The following is a 25,452-nucleotide window of genomic DNA, read 5'->3' as shown; positions in this document are numbered from 1 at the left end:
AATATCCCATGGCCAATCCACCCTAACGTGTACACCCCTGGGCACTATGGGACAATTCCCCATGGCCGACCTACCCTAACCTGCACATCCCTGGGCACTATGGGACAATTTCCCATGGGTGACCCACCCTAACCTGTACATCCCTGGACACTATGGGACAATTTCCCATGGCCAATCCACCCTACCCTGTACATCCCTGGGCACTATGGGACAATTTCCCATGGCCAATCCACCCTAACCTGCACATCCCTGGGCACTATGGGACAATTTCCCATGGCCAATCCACCCTAACCTGCGCATCCCTGGGCACTATGGGACAATTTCCCATGGCCAATCCACCCTAACCTGTACACCCCTGGGCACTATGGGACAATTTCCCATGGCCAACCTACCCTAACCTGCACATCCCTGGGCACTATGGGACAATTTCCCATGGGTGACCCACCCTAACCTGTACATCCCTGGACACTATGGGACAATTTCCCATGGCCAATCCACCCTAACCTGTACATCCGTGGGCACTATGGGACAATTTCCCATGGCCAATCCACCCTAACCTGTACATCCCTGGGCACTATGGGACAATTCCCCATGGCCAATCCACCCTAACCTGCACATCCCTGGGCACTATGGGACAATTTCCCATGGCCAATCCACCCTAACCTGCACATCCCTGGGCACTATGGGACAATTTCCCATGGCCAATCCACCCTAACCTGTACACCCCTGGGCACTATGGGACAATTCCCCATGGCCAACCCACCCTAACCTGCACATCCCTGGGCACTATGGTAAATTCCCCATGGCCAACCCACCCTAACCTGCACATCCCTGGGCACTATGGGACAATTTCCCATGGCCAATCCACCCTAACCTGCACATCCCTGGACACTATGGGACAATTTCCCATGGGTGACCCACCCTAACCTGTACATCCCTGGACACTATGGGACAATTTCCCATGGCCAATCCACCCTAACCTGTACATCCCTGGGCACTATGGGACAATTTCCCATAGCCAATCCACCCTAACCTGTACATCCCTGGGCACTATGGGACAATTCCCCATGGCCAATCCACCCTAACCTGCACATCCCTGGGCATTATGGGACAATTTCCCATGGCCAATTCCCCCGAACCTGCACATTCCTGGGCACTATGGGACAATTTCCCATAGCCAATCCACCCTAACCTGTACATCCCTGGGCACTATGGGACAATTCCCCATGGCCAATCCACCCTAACCTGCACATCCCTGGGCACTATGGGACAATTTCCCATGGGTGACCCACCCTAACCTGTACATCCCTGGACACTATGGGACAATTTCCCATGGCCAACCCACCCTAACCTGCACATCCCTGGGCACTATGGAACAATTTCCCATGGCCAATCCCACCCTAACCTGCACATCCCTGGGCACTATGGGACAATTTCCCATGGCCAATCCACCCTAACCTGTACATCTCTGGACACTATGGGACAATTTCCCATGTTCAATCCACCCTAACCTGCACATCCCTGGGCACTATGGAACAATTTCCCATGGACAATCCACCCTAACCTGCATATCCCTGGACACTATGGAACAATTTCCCATGGCCAATCCCACCCTAACCTGCACATCCCTGGGCACTATGGGACAATTTCCCATGGCCAACCCACCCTAACCTGCACATCCCTGAGCACTGTGGGACAATTTCCCATGGCCAATCCACCCTAACCTGCACATCCCTGGGCACTATGGGACAATTCCCCATTGATAATCTACCCTAACCTGCACATCCCTGGGCACTATGGGACAATTTCCCACGGCCAATCCACCCTAACCTGCACATCCCTGGGCACTATGGGACAATTTCTCATGTTCAATCCACCCTAACCTGCACATCCCTGGGCACTATGGGACAATTTCCCATGGACAATCCACCCTGACCTGCACATCCCTGGGCACTATGGGACAATTTCCCATGGGTGACCCACCCTAACCTGTACATCCCTGGACACTATGGGACAATTTCCCATGGCCAACCCACCCTAACCTGCACATCCCTGGGCACTATGGAACAATTTCCCATGGCCAATCCCACCCTAACCTGCACATCCCTGGGCACTATGGGACAATTTCCCATGGCCAATCCACCCTAACCTGTACATCTCTGGACACTATGGGACAATTTCCCATGTTCAATCCACCCTAACCTGCATATCCCTGGACACTATGGAACAATTTCCCATGGCCAATCCCACCCTAACCTGCACATCCCTGGGCACTATGGGACAATTTCCCATGGCCAACCCACCCTAACCTGCACATCCCTGAGCACTGTGGGACAATTTCCCATGGCCAATCCACCCTAACCTGCACATCCCTGGGCACTATGGGACAATTCCCCATTGATAATCTACCCTAACCTGCACATCCCTGGGCACTATGGGACAATTTCCCACGGCCAATCCACCCTAACCTGCACATCCCTGGGCACTATGGGACAATTTCTCATGTTCAATTCACCCTAACCTGCACATCCCTGGGCACTATGGGACAATTTCCCATGGACAATCCACCCTGACCTGCACATCCCTGGGCACTATGGGACAATTTCCCATGGCCAACCCACCCTAACCTGCATATCCCTGGGCACTATGGGACAATTTCCTATGGCCAATCCACCCTAACCTGCACATCCCTGGGCACTATGGGACAATTTCCCATGGCCAATCCACCCTAACCTGCACATCCCTGGGCACTATGGGACAATTTTCAATGGCCAACCCACCCTAACCTGCACATCCCAGGGCACTATGGGACAATATCCCATGGCCAATCCACCCTGACCTGTTTCTCGGTCCACTCCCTCAGCTGGTCAAGGTCCTGCTGCCATTCCTGAGAACCTTCCTCACTCTCCGCGGTGCCCGTGTCATCTGCAGACTGACTGACCGCACCTTGTACGTTCTCATCCACATCCTCGCTGCAGACAACAAACAGCACTGACCCCTGAGGAACTCTGAGCTGAAAATGTGTTGCTGGAAAAGCGCAGCAGGTCAGGCAGCGGCCATTCCAGCTTATGTCCCAAAATGTCGAATCTCCTGTTCCTTGGATGCTGCCTGACCTGCTGCGCTTTTCCAGCAACGTATTTTCAGCTCTGATCTCCAGCATCTGCAGTCCTCACTTTCTCCCTGCGGAACTCTGCTCCCAGCTATCCCCCCCTAGCAGCGTCCTTCCGCTGTTGAGGGAGCGGGGGGTGAGGAGATGCAGCCTCACTGATCTCCAGCTGACTCGTGTGATCCTGTTCCCTCCCTCTCCCAGGTTCCTGAACCTCGGAAACCCCACCGGCCTGACCTTTGTCATCGACACGACGGGGAGCATGAGAGACGACATCGAGGCAGCCAAGCAGAGGACCATTAACATTGTGAACAACCACCAACGGGGCTTCACCCAACCTGCGTTTTACATCCTGGTGCCCTTCAATGATCCAGGTCCGTCCTCGCGCCTTCATTTCTCTAGCGCCTATCACGGCCAATGTGCTGTACTCAGCTCTGGCCTCCCCGTTACAGGAAGTATAAGCTGCAGAGCTGGGCTGAGAGGTGGCAAATGGAGTTTAATGTGGAAAAGTGTGCGGTGATTCACTTTGGAAGGAGTAACAGGAATGCAGAGTACTGGGTTAGCGGTAAGATTCTCTGTCGTGTAGATGAGCAGAGGGATCTCGGTGTCCAGGTACGTAGATCCCTGAAAGTTGCCACCCAGATTGGCAGGGTTGGTAAGATGGCGTACGGTGTGTTAGCTTTTACTGGGTGAGGGATTGAGTTCCGGAGCCATGAGGTTATGCTGCAGCTGTACAAAACTCTGGTGTGGCCGCACTTGGAGTACTGTGTACAGTTCTGGTCACCACATTATAGGGAGGATGTGGGAGCTTTGGAAAGGGTGCAGAGGAGATTTACCGGGATGGTGCCTGGAATGGAGGGACGGTCTTATGAGGAAAGGCTGAGGGACTTGAGGCTGTTCTTGTTAGAGAGAAGAAGGTTGAGAGGTGACTTAATAGAGACAGAGAAGATAATCAGAGGGTGGACAGGGAGAGCCTTTTCCCTCGGATGGTGACAGCGAGCACGAGGGGACACAGCTTTAAACTGAGGGGTGATAGATATAGGACAGATATCAGAGACAGTGTCTTTACTCAGAGAGTAGGAGGGCTGTGGGACACCCTGCCTGCAACAGGAGGAGACTCAGCAACTTTAAGGGCATTTCAATGGTCATTGGATAAACACATGGATGAAAGTGGAATAGTGGAGGGTAGACGGGCTTCAGACTGGTTCCACAGGTCGGAACAACATCGAGGGGCCGAAGGGCCTGGACTGGGCTGCAATGTTCCATGTTCTATCAATGAGGGACCTGGATAGAGTGGTTGTGGAAGAGATGTTCCCACCAGTAGCAAAGACCAGGGCAGGGATGGGGAAGCATTGTTCACTGGAAGTCTATGTTTGACCTAACTGTGATCCTAAAAGGCCGCACACCGACAATTCAACACACGCCACAACTTCCCAGATTTTTGTCGATGCGTTTACAAGTTTTAATTAAGGCCTGCTTTTGTGTGAGAGGCTTTAAAGAAAATAAAAACCCGGCCAAGACACATTTATTTGACAAAGTTGACAATCGAACGAACCATTAGTGAGAAACCTCAAGAACAGAACGTTTATCGGTCTTCGGGATATGGTGGTATCAGCAGGAAACTGAGGGCTGTGTCGGTTAGTTTGGTCTTAGCTAGGATAAACACTCGGCACAGCATTTGGAGGCCGAATGTTTTTGTTCGTATTAGATTTCCTACAGTGTGGAGACAGGCCCTTCGGCCCAACAAATCCACACCGACCCATACCCTACGTTTACCCCTTCACCTAACACCACGGGCACCCTAACCTGCACATTCTCCGGAACCCTACGCAGACGCGGGGAGAACGTGCAAACTCCACGCAGACAGTTGCCTGAGGCAGGAATCGAACCCGGGTCCCTGGCGCTGTGAGGCAGCTGTGCCAACCACCCAACTATGACTCCGTTGTGATTGCTTATCGTGAGGTTGGAATCGGATGTTTGGTTGGACCTCCCAGTGAACATCCATCAGCTGAAATCTCAATCGCGCTCTAACTTGTGTCACGCCTAAGAATGTTGATTCACAGCAGCAGGGTCATGCCTGAACAAGACAGCGTTTGAGGAGCATGTTAACACATGGCGCAGAGTTTATCTAACAATCTCATCCCGTATTATATCAAACACTCGCCGAGATTGCTGTTAAATCTTTCAGCTTTTTGGACGGCCTGTAGGATTCCATTCATTAATGTGTATAAATCCCAGAACTCCTTCTCAGTCACATTCCCGTGGGTGGCACAGTGGTTAGCACTGCTGCCTCACAGCGCCAGGGACCTGGGTTCGATCCCACCCTCGGCCGACTCTCTGTGTGGAGTTTGCACGTTCTCCCCGTGTCTGTGTGGGTTTCCTCTGGGTGCTCCGGTTTCCTCCCACAGTCCAAAGATGTGCGGGTCAGGGTGGATTGGCAATGGGAAATTGTCCCATAGTGCCCAGGGATGTGCAGGTCAGGGTGGATTGGCAATGGGAAATTGTCCCATAGTGCCCAGGGACGTGCAGGTTAGGGTGGGATTGGCCATGGGAAATTGTCCCATAGTGTTAGGTAAGGGGTAAATGTAGGGGTATGGGTGGGTTGTGCTTCGGCGGGTCAGTGTGGACTTGTTGGGCCGAAGGGCCTGTTTCCACACTGTAAGTAATCTAGTAACTTCATGTTTAATTAAAAACACGGTGATATCTCAGCTCAGATGATGCATTAAAGGTGTTCTTTCGCGATTTCCACATCTCGAAGTGACTCCTCTCGGCTCCCAGGTACACACCCCAAGTCACTTCAGCGAGGACAGCCCGCTGACCTGACGTCGTTCCGAACACTTGCTGTTACCGTCCAACGTCATCCATGCGGAATCCCGGGATTCTCCCTCACGTTTAGGATATTGGCGGTCCTTATCGGTCGCTACGCGTTGTAGATCTGTCCCAATTAAGACATGGGAGCGCGAACACTTTGTTAGATATTTCACAGCAACGACACTGCAATCCCCAAATTTCACAGCAAACTCCCGTCAACGTGGTCTCCTCGTTTTTCAGACACGGCAACGGTTTGCAAAAAGGGTTTCAACAGATTTTAAAAAAGGTGGATTTAACATTGCAGACAAACAGGCAGGAATCCACAAGGGTTACCGCAAACCCCGGCCAGAGGGCACAGCCGCAGGGTAAAGGTCAAATCCCAGACTGAGGGCATAGCCGCAGGGTAAAGGTCAAATCCCAGACTGAGGGCCCGAGGGCATAGCCCCAGGGTAAAGGTCAAATCCCAGACTGAGGGCACAGCCGCAGGGTAAAGGTCAAATCCCAGACATGAGGGCACAGCCACAGGGTAAAGGTCAAATCCCAGACTGAGGGCCCGTGGGCATAGCCCCAGGGTAAAGGTCAAATCCCAGACTGAGGGCCTGAGGGCATAGCCCCAGGGTAAAGGTCAAATCCCAGACTGAGGGCCTGAGGGCACAGCCACAGGGTAAAGGTCAAATCCCAGACTGAGGGCACAGCCACAGGGTAAAGGTCAAATCCCAGACTGAGGGCACAGCTGCAGGGTAAAGGTCAAATCCCAGACTGAGGGCACAGCCACAGGGTAAAGGTCAAATCCCAGACTGAGGGCACAGCTGCAGGGTAAAGGTCAAATCCCAGACTGAGGGCCCGAGGGCACAGCCGCAGGGTAAAGGTCAAATCCCAGACTGAGGGCACAGCTGCAGGGTAAAGGTCAAATCCCAGACTGAGGACCCGAGGGCACAGCCCCAGGGTAAAGAGACAACTCTTCAGAACAGAGATGGGGAGGACATTCTTCATCCCGAGGGTGGGGAATCTGTGAGACTCAACAGCGCCCACTCCCTCAGCACTGACCCTCCGACAGGGCCCACTCCCTCAGCACTGACCCTCCGACAGGGCCCACTCCCTCAGCACTGACCCTCCAACAGTGCCCACTCCCTCAGCACTGACCCTCCGACAGGGCCCACTCCCTCAGCACTGACCCTCCGACAGTACCCACTCCCTCAGCACTGACCCTCCGACAGTGCCCACTCCCTCAGCACTGACCCTCCGACAGTACCCACTCCCTCAGCACTGACCCTCCGACAGTGCCCACTCCCTCAGCACTGACCCTCCGACAGTGCCCACTCCCTCAGCACTGACCCTCCGACAGGGCCCACTCCCTCAGCACTGACCCTCTGACAGGGCCCACTCCCTCAGCACTGACCCTCCGACAGGGCCCACTCCCTCAGCACTGACCCTCCGACAGGGCCCACTCCCTCAGCACTGACCCTCCGACAGTGCCCACTCCCTCAGCACTGACCCTCCGACAGGGCCCACTCCCTCAGCACTGACCCGCTGACTGAGAGTTGTTCTTTCACCTCTGACTTATTTGAAATTTTGTTCAAGACTTTGGTCCAGTCTTCAAGACGAGCGATCCCGAAGAGTTTATTGAGGAGTTGCGGACACTCCGAGCGGATGGAGGGGGCGATATTCCTGAAATGTCCCTTTCGGCTCTCCAGGTACATCAGGGTAACCCCCATTGGTCAGTGACAGTCAGTGTGTCTGTGTGTGTGTGCATGAGTGTGTGAGTGTGTGTGAGTGTGTATGTGTGTGAGAGCGTGTGTGTGTGAGTGTGTGTAACTGTGAGTAGTGTGTGTGAGTGTGTGTATGTGTGTGAGTGATGAGTGGGAGTGTGAGTGTGTGTGAGTGTGAGTTTGTGTGTTTGTGAGTTTGTGTGTGTGTGTGTCAGCATGTGTGTGCATGTGTGAGCGTGCGTATGTGTGACTGTGTGTGTGTGGAGTGTGAGTGTGCATGTGAGTGTGTGAGTGTATGTGTGTGAGTGTGTTAGTGTGTGAGTGTGTGAGTGTGAGTGTGTGAGTGTGCATGTGAGTGTGTGAGTGTATGTGTGTGAGTGTGTTAGTGTGTGAGTGTGTGTGTGTGTGAGTGTGCGTGTGGTGTGTGTGTGTGTGTGTGTGAGTGTGTGAGTGTGTGAGTGTGTGTGAGTGTGTGTGAGTGTGAGCTGTGTGTTAATGCCTGTGTTCTGCCTTGCCCCTGTAGTTGGCCCTGACCAGTACCCTCCCTGTCTCCTATATTTACGTCTTCACTGATGCCCCAGCGAAGGATGGCCACCTGAAGGACACTGTGCTGGGGCTGATGGAGTACACCAAGTGTACGGTGAGTGTGTGTGTGTGTGTGAGTGGGTGTGTGGGGCGGGGGGGGGGAGCTGGAGCCTGCTCCCAGGGGGTCTTTCACACTGTCCTCACACTCCCCCTGTCCCAGAGCCTTCGAGAGGTGGGAGCGACCCTCTCCCTGACAGCAAAAGCTCACTCAACCATGGACTGCCTGGTGGGTGGGGAGGGGTGTGGGAGGTGGGGGGAATGGGGGGGTGGGAGGTGGGGAAGGGGGGTCCGCCTGTAGCTGGTGGAAATGGCGGAGGATGATGCGATGTTTATGGGGGACGGTGAATTTCCGCCACCTCCAAACAGACCCCCCCCCAGGGATATATTTCCCTCCCCACCCCTTTACACCTTCCGCAAAGACCGTTCCCTCCGTGACTACCTGGTCAGGTCCACGCCCCCCTACAACCCACCCTCCCATCCAGGCACTTTCCCCTGCCACCGCAGGAGCTGTAAAACCTGTGCCCACGCCTCCTCCCTCACCTCTATCCAAGGCCCTAAAGGAGCCTTCCACATCCATCAAAGTTTGACCTGCACATCCACTAATATTATTTATTGTATCCGTTGCTCCCGATGCGGTCTCCTCTACATTGGGGAGACTGGACGCCTCCTAGCAGAGCGCTTTAGGGAACATCTCCGGGACACCCGCATCAATCAACCACACCGCCCCGTGGCCCAACATTTCAACTCCCCCTCCCACTCTGCCGAGGACATGGAGGTCCTGGGCCTCCCTCACCGCCGCTCCCTCACCACCAGACGCCTGGAGGAAGAACGCCTCATCTTCCACCTCGGAACACTCCAACCCCAGGGCATCAATGTGGACTTCAACAGTTTCCTCATCTCCCCTTCCCCCACCTCACCCTAGTTCCAAACTTCCAGCTCCCCATGACCTGTCCTACCTGCCCCTTCCCACCTATCCGCCCCACCCTCCCCTCTGACCTATCACCTTTACCCCCAACCCCCATTCACCCAGTGTACTCTTTGTTACCTTCTCCCCACCCCCACCCCCCCTTCCCATTTATCTCTCCATCCCAGAGACCCCCAGCCTCTATTCCTGAGGAAGGGCTTTTGCCTGAAACGCCGACGTTCCTGCCCCCTGGGTTGCTGCCTGACCTGCTCCCCTCTCTGTAACCTGGCCCCTGTGATTGTCTGGGGCCCAGTCCCCCACCCTCTGTAACCCTCTCCGGTCTGGAACGGTCCAGTCACCACCCCAGGTAGTGATCCGCCCCGACAGGATGCTCCCGGTGGTGCACTAGGGTAAATGCAGCTGAGGCTATGATAAAACCAGCCATGATCTTACTGAGTGGCTGACCGGGCTCGGAGGGGCTGAATGGCCTCCTCCCGCCCCTACTTCGTATGCAGTGCATCGGTTACGATTTCCAAAACCCCCTGGATTCGGGAGAGGTGTTGGAAAACGTGTCAATTTGACTCCCTTCTTCAGCAGAGGAGGCAGGCTAACGTAGAGGGAGGGTGGGGGCTGGGGGGAGACAGCAGAGCAGGCCGTTTGACAGCAGTGGGGGGCGTCTCCTGGGGGCACTGGTCAAGGAGAAGATAACTGAACACCCTGAAAAACAAAGGTCGATCCATCTGTCCCAGCTCGGATAGATCAAGGCAGATACTGCTTTACAAACCCGCAGAGTCATAGAGATGTACAGCACAGAAACAGACCCTTCGGCCCAACCCGTCCATGCTGACCCAGATATCCCAACCCAATCTCGTCCCACCTGCCAGCACCCGGCCCATATCCCTCCAAACCCTTCCTATCCATGTCCCCATCCAGATGCCTCTTAAATGCTGTCATTGTACCAGCCCCCACCACTTCCTCTGGCAGCTCATCCCATACACGTACCACCCTCTGGGGGAAAAACGCTGCCCCTTAGGTCCCTTTTATATCATTCCCCTCTCCCCCTAAACCTATGCCCCTCTAGTTCTGGACTCCCCCACCCCAGGGAAAAGACTTTGCCTATTTACCCTCTCCATGCCCCTCATGATTTTATAAACCTCTATAAGGTCACCCCTCAGCCTCCGACGCTCCAGGGAAAACAGCCCCAGCCTGTTCAGCCTCTCCCTGTAGCTCAGACCCTCCAACCCTGGCAACATCCTTGTCAATCTTTTCTGAACCCTTTCAAGTTTCACAACATCTTTCCGATAGGAAGGAGACCGGAATTACACCCAATATTCCAACAGTGGCCCTAACCAATGTCCTGTACAGCCGCAACATGACCCTCCCAACTCCTGCACTCAATACTCTGAGTGATGGGAAGAGAGAGGGGACGGGGAAAACACATTCCCCTGGGTAGGGCCTCAGACCTGGAATCAGGTGTCCAGTCTCGGACACGAGGTCACAGCCACGGAGTTAGACGCAGGAGTTCGCTGCCCCCCCAGGGAAGGGGAGGCAGAATTAATCCACAGCTTTCACAGAGAAATCAGTCTGTTTCTGATGAGAAGCAGGAGAAAGGAGCAGGCAGGAGAGACCGGGTCAGACCAGTCATGAGCCGGTTCAAAGGTCTACTCCCACTCCCCACTCCCCAGTCCCTGTGTCCCTCTCTATCTCTGTCTCCATCCCACCCTCTCTCACTGTACTTTCACACTCTCTCTCTCTCCTACTCTCTCTCTCCCTCTCTATCCCCGGGATCTCACTCTCCATCTCTCTCACTGTCTGTCCCTCTCTACCCCTGCGCTCTCTATCTCTCTCTCCCCCCTCCTCCTCTATCTCTCTCTTCCCCCTCCTCCTCTCTCTTCCCCTCCTCCTCTCTCTCTCTCCCTCCCCCCCCTCTCTCTCCCCCCTCTCTCTCTCCCACCTCTCTCCTCTCTCTCTCTCTCCCCCTCTCTCTTTCCCCCTGTCTCTCTCTCCCCCCTCTCTCTCTCCCACCTCTCTCTCTCCCCCCTCTCTCTCTCCCCCCCCTCTCTCTCTCTCCCCCCTCTCTCTCTCCCATCTCTCTCTCCCCCCCTCTCTCTCTCCCTCCTCTCTCTCCCCCTCCTCCTTTCCCTCTCCCCCACTCTCTCTCTCTCCCCACTCTCTCTCTCATCTTTCTCTCCCCCCCTCTCTCTCTCCCCTCCTCTCTCTCCCTCCTCTCTCTCCCTCCTCTCTCTCTCCCCTCTTTCTCTCTCACCACCTCTCTCTCCCCTGTCTGTCTTTCTCTCCCTCTCTCCCCTCTCTCTCTCTATCTCTCCCTCCTCTCTCTCCCCCCTCCCCCTCTCACCCACTCTCTCTCTCACCCTCTCTCTCTCCCCCCCTCTCTCTCGCTACCCCCCTCTCTCTCTCCCCCCCCCCTCTTCTCTCTCTCCCTCCTCTCTCTCCGCCCCCCTCCCTCTTGTCTCTCTCTCCTCCCCTCTTTCTCTCCCCCCTCCCCCCTCTCTCTTTCTCACCCCTTTCTCTCCCCTGTCTCTCTCTCCCCCACTCTCTCCCCCTCCTCTCTCTCTCTCCCCCCTCTCCCTCTCTCTCCCCCCTCTCTCTCCCACCTCTCTCTCTCCCTCCTCTCTCTCTCTCTATCTCTGTCCCCCATCTCTCTCTCCTACTCTCTCTCCCTCTGTCTCTGTCTCTCTCCCCCCCCTCTCTCTCTTTCTCTCTCCCCCCTCCACTCTTTCTCTCTCTCCCCTCACTCTCCATCCCCTCTTTCTCCCTCCCCCCTCTCTCTCTCCTCTCTCTCTCCCCCTCTCTCTCTCCCCCTCTCTCTATCCCCTTCTCCCTCTCCCCCTCCTCTCTCTCTCTCTCTCCCCGTCTCTCTCTCTCTCTCTCTCTCCGTCCTCTCTCTCTGACCCTGTCTCTCTCTCCCCCCCACTTTCTCCCACCTCTCCCTCTCCCTCCTCTCTCTTTGCCTCCTCTCTCTCTCTCTCTCCATCTGTCCCTGTCTCACCATCATTCTCTCTCTCGCTCTCATTCCTAGGTCTCCTTCCTGCTGACCAACGCACTAACCGGGAGACGCAGGCGAGCTGCGGGAGACTTTGGGAATGAGTTATACCGAGAGCTGGCGCACACCTCGGGCGGTCTGGCAGTGGTCAGCCAGAGGAAGGACATCTTTGAGCTCACCTCCATCATCGATGAGACAACCCACCCGGAACTGGTAACCCTCCCAGGGGCGGGAACGGGCTCAGGGGAAGGTGGGGGGGTGACGGGGTCGGCAGGGAGGGGATGGGGTGGGTTGGGGGTGAGGGGTGTGGGGGGGTTAGGAATGCAGGTCGGGATGGGGGTGGGAAGGGGGATCCGACTTTACAATGGACAATGAGGCCTCACCCAGTTGAATAGTCGTGCCCTAAATGAAGGAAAGCCGGGGGGGGGGGAGGGCTCATGGGAAGGGTGTTGGGTGGGGGAGGGTGGGGTGCGGCTGAAACGATAGACACGGGCAGGGAGTCCGGGGTCAGGCCTGGGCAGCAGGCCGAGGTCAGAGGTCAGAGTTGACAGGCTGACCGTGTCCTGTCCTAGGTCACTGTTCTCCAGCGGGAAAGCAATCCCGATCACCGTGACAACGCTTACATCTTCCCGGTCGATGGGAGCCTCAGGAACGTCACCATCTACATCTCCGGGAAACCAGCGTTGTTCCGGCTCACCCAGCCGGGAGGTAAGGACAGTACCACCCCCTCCCCCATCACCGTCACCCTCTCACCAAACCCATCAACCTATCCTCATCCCTGTCACACTCTTCCGTATCCCCATCACCCACTCCCCATCCCCATCACCCCCTCCACAACCCCATCACCCCCTCCCCCATCACCGTCACCCACTCACCAAATCCATCAACCTATCCTCATCCCTGTCACACTCTCCCCATCCCCATCAACCCCTGCCCATCATCGTCACCCCTTCCCCTAAACCCATCTACCGCTCCCATCCCCCTCACCCCCTCCCCATCCCCGTCACCCCATCCCCCTCCCAGACACCCCCTCCAAATCCCTTTCACCCCCTCCACATCCCCATCACCCCTTCCACCCCTACACCCCAACCTATCTCTGTAACCTCCTCCAGACCCTATACACCCTCCATATCGCTGTGACCGCTACCCTGCTGTATAAACCCTGACTCTGTACGGTTACACAGTGAGTGACCCTTACCCTGCTGTATAAACCCTGACTCTGTACGGTTACACAGTGAGTGACCCTTACCCTGCTGTATAAACACTGACTCTGTACGGTTACACAGTGAGTGACCCTTACCCTGCTGTATAAACCCTGACTCTGTACGGTTACACAGTGAGTGACCCTTACCCTGCTGTATAAACACTGACTCTGTACGGTTACACAGTGAGTGACCCTTACCCTGCTGTATAAACCCTGACTCTGTACGGTTACACAGTGAGTGACCCTTACCCTGCTGAATAAACACTGACTCTGTACGGTTACACAGTGAGTGACCCTTACCCTGCTGTATAAACCCTGACTCTGTACGGTTACACAGTGAGTGACCCTTACCCTGCTGTATAAACCCTGACTCTGTACGGTTACACAGTGAGTGACACTTACCCTGCTGAATAAACACTGACTCTGTACGGTTACACAGTGAGTGACCCTTACCCTGCTGTATAAACACTGACTCTGTACGGTTACACAGTGAGTGACCCTTACCCTGCTGTATAAACCCTGACTCTGTACGGTTACACAGTGAGTGACACTTACCCTGCTGAATAAACACTGACTCTGTACGGTTACACAGTGAGTGACTCTTACCCTGCTGTATAAACACTGACTCTGTACGGTTACACAGTGAGTGACCCTTACCCTGCTGAATAAACACTGACTCTGTACGGTTACACAGTGAGTGACCCTTACCCTGCTGTATAAACACTGACTCTGTACGGTTACACAGTGAGTGACCCTGACCCTGCTGTATAAACACTGACTCTGTACGGTTACACAGTGAGTGACCCTTACCCTGCTGTATAAACCCTGACTCTGTACGGTTACACAGTGAGTGACCCTTACCCTGCTGTATAAATCCTGACTCTGTACGGTTACACAGTGAGTGACCCTGACCCTGCTGTATAAATCCTGACTCTGTACGGTTACACAGTGAGTGACCCTTACCCTGCTGTATAAACACTGACTCTGTACGGTTACACAGTGAGTGACCCTGACCCTGCTGTATAAACCCTGACTCTGTACGGTTACACAGTGACCCTTACCCTGCTGTATAAACACTGACTCTGTACGGTTACACAGTGAGTGACCCTTACCCTGCTGTATAGACACTGACTCTGTACGGTTACACAGTGAGTGACCCTTACCCTGCTGTATAAACACTGACTCTGTACGGTTACACAGTGAGTGACCCTGACCCTGCTGTATAAACCCTGACTCTGTACGGTTACACAGTGAGTGACTCTTACCCTGCTGTATAAACACTGACTCTGTACGGTTACACAGTGAGTGACCCTGACCCTGCTGTATAAACACTGACTCTGTACGGTTACACAGTGAGTGACCCTTACCCTGCTGTATAAACCCTGACTCTGTACGGTTACACAGTGAGTGACCCTTACCCTGCTGTATAAACACTGACTCTGTACAGTTACACAGTGAGTGACCCTTACCCTGCTGTATAAACACTGACTCTGTACGGTTACACAGTGAGTGACCCTTACCCTGCTGTATAAACCCTGACTCTGTACGGTTACACAGTGAGTGACCCTTACCCTGCTGTATAAACACTGACTCTGTACGGTTACACAGTGAGTGACCCTTACCCTGCTGTATAAACACTGACTCTGTACGGTTACACAGTGAGTGACCCTGACCCTGCTGTATAAACCCTGACTCTGTACGGTTACACAGTGAGTGACTCTTACCCTGCTGTATAAACACTGACTCTGTACGGTTACACAGTGAGTGACCCTGACCCTGCTGTATAAACACTGACTCTGTACGGTTACACAGTGAGTGACCCTTACCCTGCTGTATAAACCCTGACTCTGTACGGTTACACAGTGAGTGACCCTTACCCTGCTGTATAAACACTGACTCTGTACAGTTACACAGTGAGTGACCCTTACCCTGCTGTATAAACACTGACTCTGTACGGTTACACAGTGAGTGACCCTTACCCTGCTGTATAAACCCTGACTCTGTACGGTTACACAGTGAGTGACCCTTACCCTGCTGTATAAACACTGACTCTGTACGGTTACACAGTGAGTGACCCTGACCCTGCTGTATAAATCCTGACTCTGTACGGTTACACAGTGAGTGACCCTAACCCTGCTGTATAAACACTGACTCTGTACGGTTACACAGTGAGTGACCCTGACCCTGCTGTATAAACCCTGACTCTGTACGGTTACACAGTGAGTGACCCTTACCCTGCTGTATAAACACTGACTCTATACGGTTACACAGTGAGTGACCCTTACCCTGCTGTATAAAAACTGACTCTGTACGGTTACACAGTGAGTGACCCTTACCCTGCTGTATAAACACTGACTCTGTACGGTTACACAGTGAGTGACCCTTACCCTGCTGTATAAACACTGACTCTGTACTGTTACACAGTGAGTGACCCTTACCCTGCTGTATAAACACTGACTCTGTACGGTTACACAGTGAGTGACCCTTACCCTGCTGTATAAAAACTGACTCTGTACGGTTACACAGTGAGTGACCCTTACCCTGCTGTATAAACACTGACTCTGTACGGTTACACAGTGAGTGACCCTTACCCTGCTGTATAAACACTGACTCTGTACTGTTACACAGTGAGTGACCCTGACCCTGCTGTATAAACACTGACTCTGTACGGTTACACAGTGAGTGACCCTTACCCTGCTGTATAAACCCTGACTCTGTACGGTTACACAGTGAGTGACCCTTACCCTGCTGTATAAACACTGACTCTGTACGGTTACACAGTGAGTGACCCTTACCCTGCTGTATAAACCCTGACTCTGTACGGTTACACAGTGAGTGACCCTTACCCTGCTGTATAAACCCTGACTCTGTACGGTTACACAGTGAGTGACTCTTACCCTGCTGTATTAACACTGACTCTGTACGGTTACACAGTGAGTGACCCTTACCCTGCTGTATAAACACTGACTCTGTACGGTTACACAGTGAGTGACCCTTACCCTGCTGTATAAACACTGACTCTGTACGGTTACACAGTGAGTGACCCTTACCCTGCTGTATAAACACTGACTCTGTACGGTTACACAGTGAGTGACCTTTACCCTGCTGTATAAAAACTGACTCTGTACGGTTACACAGTGAGTGACCCTTACCCTGCTGAATAAACACTGACTCTGTACGGTTACACAGTGAGTGACCCTTACCCTGCTGTATAAACACTGACTCTGTACGGTTACACAGTGAGTGACCCTTACCCTGCTGAATAAACACTGACTCTGTACGGTTACACAGTGAGTGACCCTTACCCTGCTGTATAAACACTGACTCTGTACGGTTACACAGTGAGTGACCCTTACCCTGCAGAATAAACACTGACTCTGTACGGTTACACAGTGAGTGACTCTTACCCTGCTGTATAAACACTGACTCTGTACGGTTACACAGTGAGTGACACTTACCCTGCTGTATAAACCCTGACTCTGTACGGTTACACAGTGAGTGACCCTTACCCTGCTGAATAAACACTGACTCTGTACGGTTACACAGTGAGTGACCCTTACCCTGCTGAATAAACACTGACTCTGTACGGTTACACAGTGAGTGACCCTGACCCTGCTGAATAAACACTGACTCTGTACGGTTACACAGTGAGTGACCCTTACCCTGCTGAATAAACACTGACTCTGTACGGTTACACAGTGAGTGACCCTTACCCTGCTGTATAAACACTGACTCTATACGGTTACACAGTGAGTGACCCTTACCCTGCTGTATAAAAACTGACTCTGTACGGTTACACAGTGAGTGACCCTTACCCTGCTGTATAAAAACTGACTCTGTACGGTTACACAGTGAGTGACCCTTACCCTGCTGTATAAACACTGACTCTGTACGGTTACACAGTGAGTGACCCTTACCCTGCTGTATAAACACTGACTCTGTACGGTTACACAGTGAGTGACCCTTACCCTGCTGTATAAACACTGACTCTGTACAGTTACACAGTGAGTGACCCTTACCCTGCTGTATAAACACTGACTCTGTACGGTTACACAGTGAGTGACCCTTACCCTGCTGTATAAACCCTGACTCTGTACGGTTACACAGTGAGTGACCCTTACCCTGCTGTATAAACCCTGACTCTGTACGGTTACACAGTGAGTGACCCTTACCCTGCTGTATAAACCCTGACTCTGTACGGTTACACAGTGAGTGACTCTTACCCTGCTGTATTAACACTGACTCTGTACGGTTACACAGTGAGTGACCCTTACCCTGCTGTATAAACACTGACTCTGTACGGTTACACAGTGAGTGACCCTTACCCTGCTGTATAAACCCTGACTCTGTACGGTTACACAGTGAGTGACCCTTACCCTGCTGAATAAACACTGACTCTGTACGGTTACACAGTGAGTGACCCTTACCCTGCTGTATAAACACTGACTCTGTACGGTTACACAGTGAGTGACCCTTACCCTGCTGAATAAACACTGACTCTGTACGGTTACACAGTGAGTGACCCTTACCCTGCTGTATAAACACTGACTCTGTACGGTTACACAGTGAGTGACCCTTACCCTGCTGAATAAACACTGACTCTGTACGGTTACACAGTGAGTGACTCTTACCCTGCTGTATAAACACTGACTCTGTACGGTTACACAGTGAGTGACCCTTACCCTGCTGTATAAACCCTGACTCTGTACGGTTACACAGTGACCCTTACCCTGCTGTATAAACCCTGACTCTGTACGGTTACACAGTGAGTGACTCTTACCCTGCTGTATAAACACTGACTCTGTACGGTTACACAGTGAGTGACACTTACCCTGCTGTATAAACCCTGACTCTGTACGGTTACACAGTGAGTGACCCTTACCCTGCTGAATAAACACTGACTCTGTACGGTTACACAGTGAGTGACCCTTACCCTGCTGAATAAACACTGACTCTGTACGGTTACACAGTGAGTGACCCTGACCCTGCTGAATAAACACTGACTCTGTACGGTTACACAGTGAGTGACCCTTACCCTGCTGAATAAACACTGACTCTGTACGGTTACACAGTGAGTGACCCTTACCCTGCTGAATAAACACTGACTCTGTACGGTTACACAGTGAGTGACCCTTACCCTGCTGAATAAACACTGACTCTGTACGGTTACACAGTGAGTGACCCTTACCCTGCTGTATAAACACTGACTCTGTACGGTTACACAGTGAGTGACCCTTACCCTGCTGTATAAACCCTGACTCTGTACGGTTACACAGTGAGTGACTCTTACCCTGCTGTATAAACACTGACTCTATATGGTTACACAGTGAGTGACCCTTACCCTGCTGAATAAACACTGACTCTGTACGGTTACACAGTGAGTGACCCTTACCCTGCTGTATAAACACTGACTCTGTACGGTTGCACAGTGAGTGACCCTTACCCTGCTGAATAAACACTGACTCTGTACGGTTACACAGTGACCCTTACCCTGCTGTATAAACCCTGACTCTGTACGGTTACACAGTGAGTGACCCTTACCCTGCTGTATAAACCCTGACTCTGTACGGTTACACAGTGAGTGACCCTGACCCTGCTGTATAAACACTGACTCTGTACGGTTACACAGTGACCCTTACCCTGCTGTATAAACCCTGACTCTGTACGGTTACACAGTGAGTGACCCTTACCCTGCTGTATAAACACTGACTCTGTACGGTTACACAGTGAGTGACCCTTACCCTGCTGTATAAACACTGACTCTGTACAGTTACACAGTGAGTGACCCTTACCCTGCTGTATAAACACTGACTCTGTACGGTTACACAGTGAGTGACCCTTACCCTGCTGTATAAACACGGACTCTGTACGGTTACACAGTGAGTGACCCTTACCCTGCTGTATAAACACTGACTCTGTACGGTTACACAGTGAGTGACCATCACCCTGCTGAATAAACACTGACTCTGTACGGTTACACAGTGAGTGACCCTGACCCTGCTGTATAAACACTGACTCTGTACGGTTACACAGTGAGTGACCCTTACCCTGCTGTATAAACACTGACTCTGTACGGTTACACAGTGAGTGACCCTTACCCTGCTGTATAAACACTGACTCTGTACGGTTACACAGTGAGTGACCCTTACCCTGCTGTATAAACACTGACTCTGTACGGTTACACAGTGAGTGACCATCACCCTGCTGAATAAACACTGACTCTGTACGGTTACACAGTGAGTGACCCTTACCCTGCTGTATAAACCCTGACTCTGTACAGTTACACAGTGAGTGACCCTTACCCTGCTGTATAAACACTGACTCTGTACGGTTACACAGTGAGTGACCCTTACCCTGCTGTATAAACACTGACTCTGTACGGTTACACAGTGAGTGACCCTTACCCTGCTGAATAAACCCTGACTCTGTACGGTTACACAGTGAGTGACACTTACTCTGCTGAATAAACACTGACTCTGTACGGTTACACAGTGAGTGACTCTTACCCTGCTGAATAAACACTGACTCTGTACGGTTACACAGTGAGTGACCCTTACCCTGCTGAATAAACACTGACTCTGTACGGTTACACAGTGAGTGACCCTTACCCTGCTGTATAAACACTGACTCTGTACAGTTACACAGTGAGTGACCCTTACCCTGTATTATTGTTATCACGATGTTATAACCCCCTCTGTTTCTCCTCAGGTACCTCTCAGTTGAGTACACAGTTCTCTGGCTCTCTGGCACTTATTAAACGTTTTGGTGACCTTACAGTCATCCACCTTCATTCACCCCCCGATTCCGGGGAATGGGAACTATTTGTAATGTCCGGAACTCCCTACAGTGTCAAAGTGACAGGTCTGAGATTTTTTCCCCTCTCCCCTCGACGTTCTCATTCTCTCCGTGACTTCCACCTGCTCTGTCATCGTCCCTTTACTATGTGCTTTCTTGTATTCTGATTCTGTACACAGCCCCATCTTCGTGCCTCGGGCCCCCACTCTCTATTTCGCTTCCCCTTTCTCAATCTCCCCCTCCTCATTCTCTGTTTCTCTGTCAGTGTAAGAGGGACAGGAATGTGAATGTAACAGGGACTGTAATGTGAATGTAACAGGGACTGTAATGTGAGTGTAACAGGGACAGGAATGTGAGTGTAACAGGGACAGGAGTGTGAGTGTAACAGGGACTGTAATGTGAATGTAACAGGGACAGGAATGTGAGTGTAACAGGGACAGGAATGTGAGTGTAACAGGGACTGTAATGTGAGTGTAACAGGGACAGGAATGTGAGTGTAACAGGGACAGGAATGTGAGTGTAACAGGGACTGTAATGTGAATGTAACAGAGACAGGAGTGTGAGTGCAACTGGGATGTAATGTGAGTGTACAGGGACTGTAATGCGAGTGCAACAGGGACTGTAATGTGTGTGTAACAGGGACAGTAATGTGAGTGTAACAGGGACAGTAATGTGAGTGTAACTGGGACAGGAATGTGAGTGTAACAGGGACTGTAATGTGAGTGTAACATGGATCGTAATGTGATTGTATCAGAGACTGTTATGTGAGTATAACAGGGACCGTAATGTGAGTGTAACAGGGACTGTAATGTAAGTGTAACAGGGGCAGGAATGTGTGTGTAATGGGGACTGTAATGTGAGTGTAACAGGGACAGTAATGTATGTGTAACAAGTACAGGAATGTGAGTGTAACAGGGACTGTAATGTGATTGTAACAGGGACTGTAATGTGAGTGAAACAGGGATGGTATTGCGAGTATAACACTGTAATGTGAGTGTATCAGGGACTGTAATGTGAGTGTAACAGAGACAGGAATGTGAGTGTAACATGGATTGTAATGAGATTGTAACATGGACTGTAATGTGAGTGTAACAGATACAGGAATGTGAGTGCAACAGGGACTGTAATGTGTGTGTAACAGGGACAGGAATGTGAGTGTAACAGGGATGGGAATGTTATTATAACAGACATAGGAATGTGAGTGCAACAGGGACTGTAATGTGTGTGTAACAGAGACAGGAATGTGAGAGTAACAGGGACGGGAATGTGAGTGTAACAGGAACTGTAATGTGAGTGTAACAGGGACTGTAATGTGAGTGTAACAGGGACTGTAATGTGTGTGTAACAGGGACTTTAATGTGAGGATAACATGGTCTGTAATGTGAGTATAACAGGGACTGTAATGTGAGTGTAACAGGGACTGTAATGTGAGTGTAACAGGGACAGGAATGAAGAGGATGAAGGGGGACCTCGAAGTGAAGGAGCCATTGGGAAGTAGTGACCATAATACAATAAGCTTCAATCTGCAATTTGAGAGGGAGAGGGTACAGTCAGAAGTGACAATACTTCTGTTGAATAAAGGGAACTATGGAGCTATGAGGGAGGAGCTGGCCAAAGTACAATGGGGCAATACCTTAGCAGGGATGACCGTGGAGGGACAATGGCGGATATTTCTGTGTATAACGCAGAAGACGCAGGATCAGTTCATTCCTAAAAGGATGAAAGATCCCAGGAGGAGGCATGGGCGGCCGTGGCTGACGAGGGAAGTTAAGGAACATATAAAAGAGAAAAAGTATAACATAGCAAAAATAAGTGGGAAAACGGAGGACTGGGAAGCTTTTAAAGAACAACAGAGGATTACTAAGAAGGAAAAACGCAGAGAAAAAATGAGGTACGAAGGTAAACTGGCCAATAATATAAAGGAGGATAGTAACAGCTTTTTCAAGTATGTGCAAGGCAAAAAAATGGTTCGGACTAAAATTGGGCCCTTGAAGACAGAAACAGGGGAATATATTACAGGGAACAAAGAAATAGCAGAAGAATTAAATGGGTACTTCAGATCTGTGTTCACTGGGGAAGACACAAGCAATCTCCCTGAGGTAACAGTGGCTGAAGGACCTGAACTGAAGGGAATTTATATTTGCCAGGATTTGGTGTTGGAGAGACTGTTAGGTCTGAAGGTTGATAAGTCCCCGGGGCCTGATGGTCTACATCCCAGGGTACTGAAGGGGGTGGCTCGGGAAATTGTGGATGTGTTGGTGATTATTTTCCAGAGTTTGATAGATTCGGGATCAGTTCCTGAGGATTGGAGGGTGGCTAATGTTGTACCACTTTTTAAGAAAGATGGGAGAGAGAAAGCAGGAAATTATAAACCAGTTAGTCTGACCTCAGTGGTGGGTAAGATGCTGGAGTCTATTATAAAGGATGAGATTATGACACATCTGGATAGTAGTAACAGGATTGGTCAGAGTCAGCATGGATTTATGAAGGGGAAATCACGCTTGACTAATCTTCTGGAATTTTTTGAGGATGTAACTCTGAAGATGGATGAGGGAGATCCAGTAGATGTAGTGTACCTGGGCTTCCAGAAAGCTTTTGATAAAGTCCCACACAGGAGGTTAGTGAGTAAAATTAGGGCGCATGGTATTGGGGGCAAAGTACTAGATTGGATTGAAAGTTGGTTGGCTGATAGGAAACAAAGGGTAGTGATAAACGGCTCCATTTCAGAATGGCAGGCAGTGACCAGTGGGGTACCACAGGGATCAGTGCTGGGACCGCAGCTTTTTACAATATATGTTAATGATATAGAAGATGGTATTAGTAATAACATTAGCAAATTTGCTGATGGTACTAAGCTGGGTGGCAGGGTGAAATGTGAGGAGGATGTTAGGAGATTACAGGGTGACCTGGACAGGTTAGGTGAGTGGGCAGATGCAGTTTAATGTGGATAAATGTATGGTTATCCACTTTGGTGGTAAGAACAGGAAGACAGATTACTACCTCAATGGAATCAATTTAGGTAAAGGGACAGTACAGAGAGATCTGGGTGTTCTTGTACACCAGCCAATGAAGGTAAGCATGCAGGTACAGCAGGTAGTGAAGAAGGCTAATAGCATGCTGGCCTTCATAACAAGAGGAATTGAGTATAGAAGCAAAGAGGTGCTTCTGCAGCTGTACAGGGCCCTGGTGAGACCACACCTGGAGTACTGTGTGCAGTTCTGGTCTCCAAATTTGAGGAAAGACATTCTGGCTATTGAGGGAGTGCAGCGTAGGTTCACGAAGTCAATTCCTGGAACGGCGGGATTACCTTACACTGAAAGACTGGAGCGACTGGGCTTGTATACCCTTGAGTTTAGAAGACTGAGAGGGGATCTGATTGAGACATATAAGATTATGAAAGGATTGGACACTCTGGAGGCAGGAAACATGTTTCCGCTGATGGGTGAGTGCCGAACCAGAGGACACAGCTTAAAAATACGGGGTAGACCATTTAGGACAGAGATGAGGAGAAACGTCTTCACCCAGAGAGTGGTGGCTGTGTGGAATGCTCTGCCCCAGAGGGCAGTGGAGGCCCAGTCTCTGGATTCATTTAAGAAAGAGTTGGCTAGAGCTCTCAAAGATAGTGGGATCAAGGGTTATGGAGATAAGGCAGGAACAGGATACTGATTAGGAATGATCAGCCGTGATCACATTGAATGGCGGTACAGGCTTGAAGGGCAGAATGGCCTACTCCTGCACCTACTGTCTGTTGTCTATTGAGTGTAACAGGGACTGTAATGTGAGTGTAACAGGAACAGGAATGTGAGTGTAACAGGGACTGTAATGTGTGTGTAACAGGGACAGGAATGTGAGTGTAACATGGACAGGAATGTGTGTGTAACAGGGACATGAGTGTGAGTGTAACAGGAACAGGAATGCGTGTCTGACAGGGACTGTAATGTGTGTGTAATGGGGACAGTAATGTGAGTGTCACAGGGACTGTAATGTAAGTATAACACGGACAGGAATGTGAGTGTAACAGGGACTGCAATGTGAGTGTAACAGGGACAGGATTGTGTGTGTAACAGCAACTGTAATGTGAGTGTGACAGGGACTGTAATGTGAATGTAACAGAGACTGTAATGTGAGTGTAATGGGGTCAGTATGTGTATGTCATAGGGACTGTAATGTAAGTATAACACGGACAGGAATGTGAGTGCAACAGGAACTGTAATGTGAGTGTCTGGGACTGCAATGTGAGTGTAACAGGGACAGGAATGCGTGTGGAATGGGGTTTGATGTGTGAATCACACAGGGCCATGACCTGCCTGTAACAGGGATTGTAATGACCGTGCAGCATGGTTCCTGGTGTGAATGTAACAGTGCAGAGCCCTGCCTGTAATGGGGATTGCTGTGGGATTGTAACAGGGAGCTGGAATGGAACTCCTCGGAGTATAGTAATAACCGTGGTTCTCTCCACGCTGTGTCCATCCACAGGCCGGAGTGTGGTGAATTTCCTGTACGATTTTGTCCAGCCGTTCCAAGGCCCCCACCCTGGTCTCACTCTGTTACCCGGGCGACCAATGGCAGGCAAGTAACAGCTTCTGCAGGACCACCTCTCCTTCCTTTTCCACCCCCAGCCCTCCATTCCCCGGGGATCCCTGACTGAGGTATCCCACACTCAGAGGGAAGCCCGGACCTCCTGCGGTCACTCAGTCCCACGTATCACTTGGAAAGCTTCTCTCTGCTGCTTTCCTACCTTCTCTGGCTGGGCCCAGTATTTCCCGCCCCGTCCCTAGTTGCCCCCTTGGGAAGGTGGGGGTGAGCTGCCTCCCTGACCCGCTGCAGCCCATGTGCTGTAGGGGAGACCCACAATGTCCCTGAGGGAGGGAATCCCAGGATTCTGACCCAGGAAGGAACGGCTGATAGATTTCCAAGTCGGGATGGGGAGGGGCTCGGAGGGGAACTTGCAGGGGGAGGGGATGGTACACACTGCTGTTACTGAGGGGGGGTGGGGGGGAGGGGGTGGTACACACTGCTGTTACTGAGGGGGGTGGGGGGAGGGAGGGATGGTACACACTGCTGTTACTGAGGGGGGGTGGGGGGAGGGAGGGGATGGTACACACTGCTGTTACTGAGGGAGGGGTGGGGGGAGGGAGCGAGGGGGTGTTTGTGGGTGTGGGTCTGGGGGCTGCTTTGTCCCTGGATAGTGTCGAGCTTCTCGAGTGTTGTTGGAGCTGCCCCCACCCAGGGGCTAGTGGGGATTATTCCCTCCCCACTCCTGCCTTGGGTCTTGATGATGTCATTTCGTTGAGGAAGGGTGGTATTCAGGCCATTTACTCTCTACTAGCCCAT

The 25,452-nt window shown here is 51.7% G+C and overlaps 2 protein-coding genes across 2 annotated transcripts in view; one reads left to right on the top strand and one right to left on the bottom strand.

Annotated features, from left to right (window-relative positions):
• Window positions 1-2,967, bottom strand: part of LOC132808760 (von Willebrand factor A domain-containing protein 7) — a 48,657-nt gene extending 45,690 nt beyond the window's left edge. Inside the window, exon 1 of the mRNA XM_060822204.1 lies at window positions 2,905-2,967. Coding sequence (XP_060678187.1) covers window positions 2,905-2,967 — 63 coding nt within the window. The remainder of the gene's footprint in view (window positions 1-2,904) is intronic.
• Window positions 2,968-3,306: 339 nt separating this feature from the next.
• The window catches only part of LOC132808757 (von Willebrand factor A domain-containing protein 7-like), a 42,444-nt gene continuing 20,298 nt past the window's right edge, over window positions 3,307-25,452 (top strand). Inside the window, exons 1-7 of the mRNA XM_060822201.1 lie at window positions 3,307-3,480; window positions 7,499-7,611; window positions 8,150-8,266; window positions 12,156-12,332; window positions 12,692-12,827; window positions 20,032-20,184; window positions 24,595-24,687. Coding sequence (XP_060678184.1) covers window positions 3,369-3,480; window positions 7,499-7,611; window positions 8,150-8,266; window positions 12,156-12,332; window positions 12,692-12,827; window positions 20,032-20,184; window positions 24,595-24,687 — 901 coding nt within the window. The 5' untranslated portion in view covers window positions 3,307-3,368. The remainder of the gene's footprint in view (window positions 3,481-7,498; window positions 7,612-8,149; window positions 8,267-12,155; window positions 12,333-12,691; window positions 12,828-20,031; window positions 20,185-24,594; window positions 24,688-25,452) is intronic.

Source organism: Hemiscyllium ocellatum (assembly GCF_020745735.1).
Source record: "Hemiscyllium ocellatum isolate sHemOce1 chromosome 38 unlocalized genomic scaffold, sHemOce1.pat.X.cur. SUPER_38_unloc_3, whole genome shotgun sequence".
NCBI classification, from domain to species: domain Eukaryota; kingdom Metazoa; phylum Chordata; class Chondrichthyes; order Orectolobiformes; family Hemiscylliidae; genus Hemiscyllium; species Hemiscyllium ocellatum.
The sequence above is the reverse complement of the archived record's forward strand: the minus strand, read 5'-3'. Positions and strand labels throughout refer to the sequence as shown.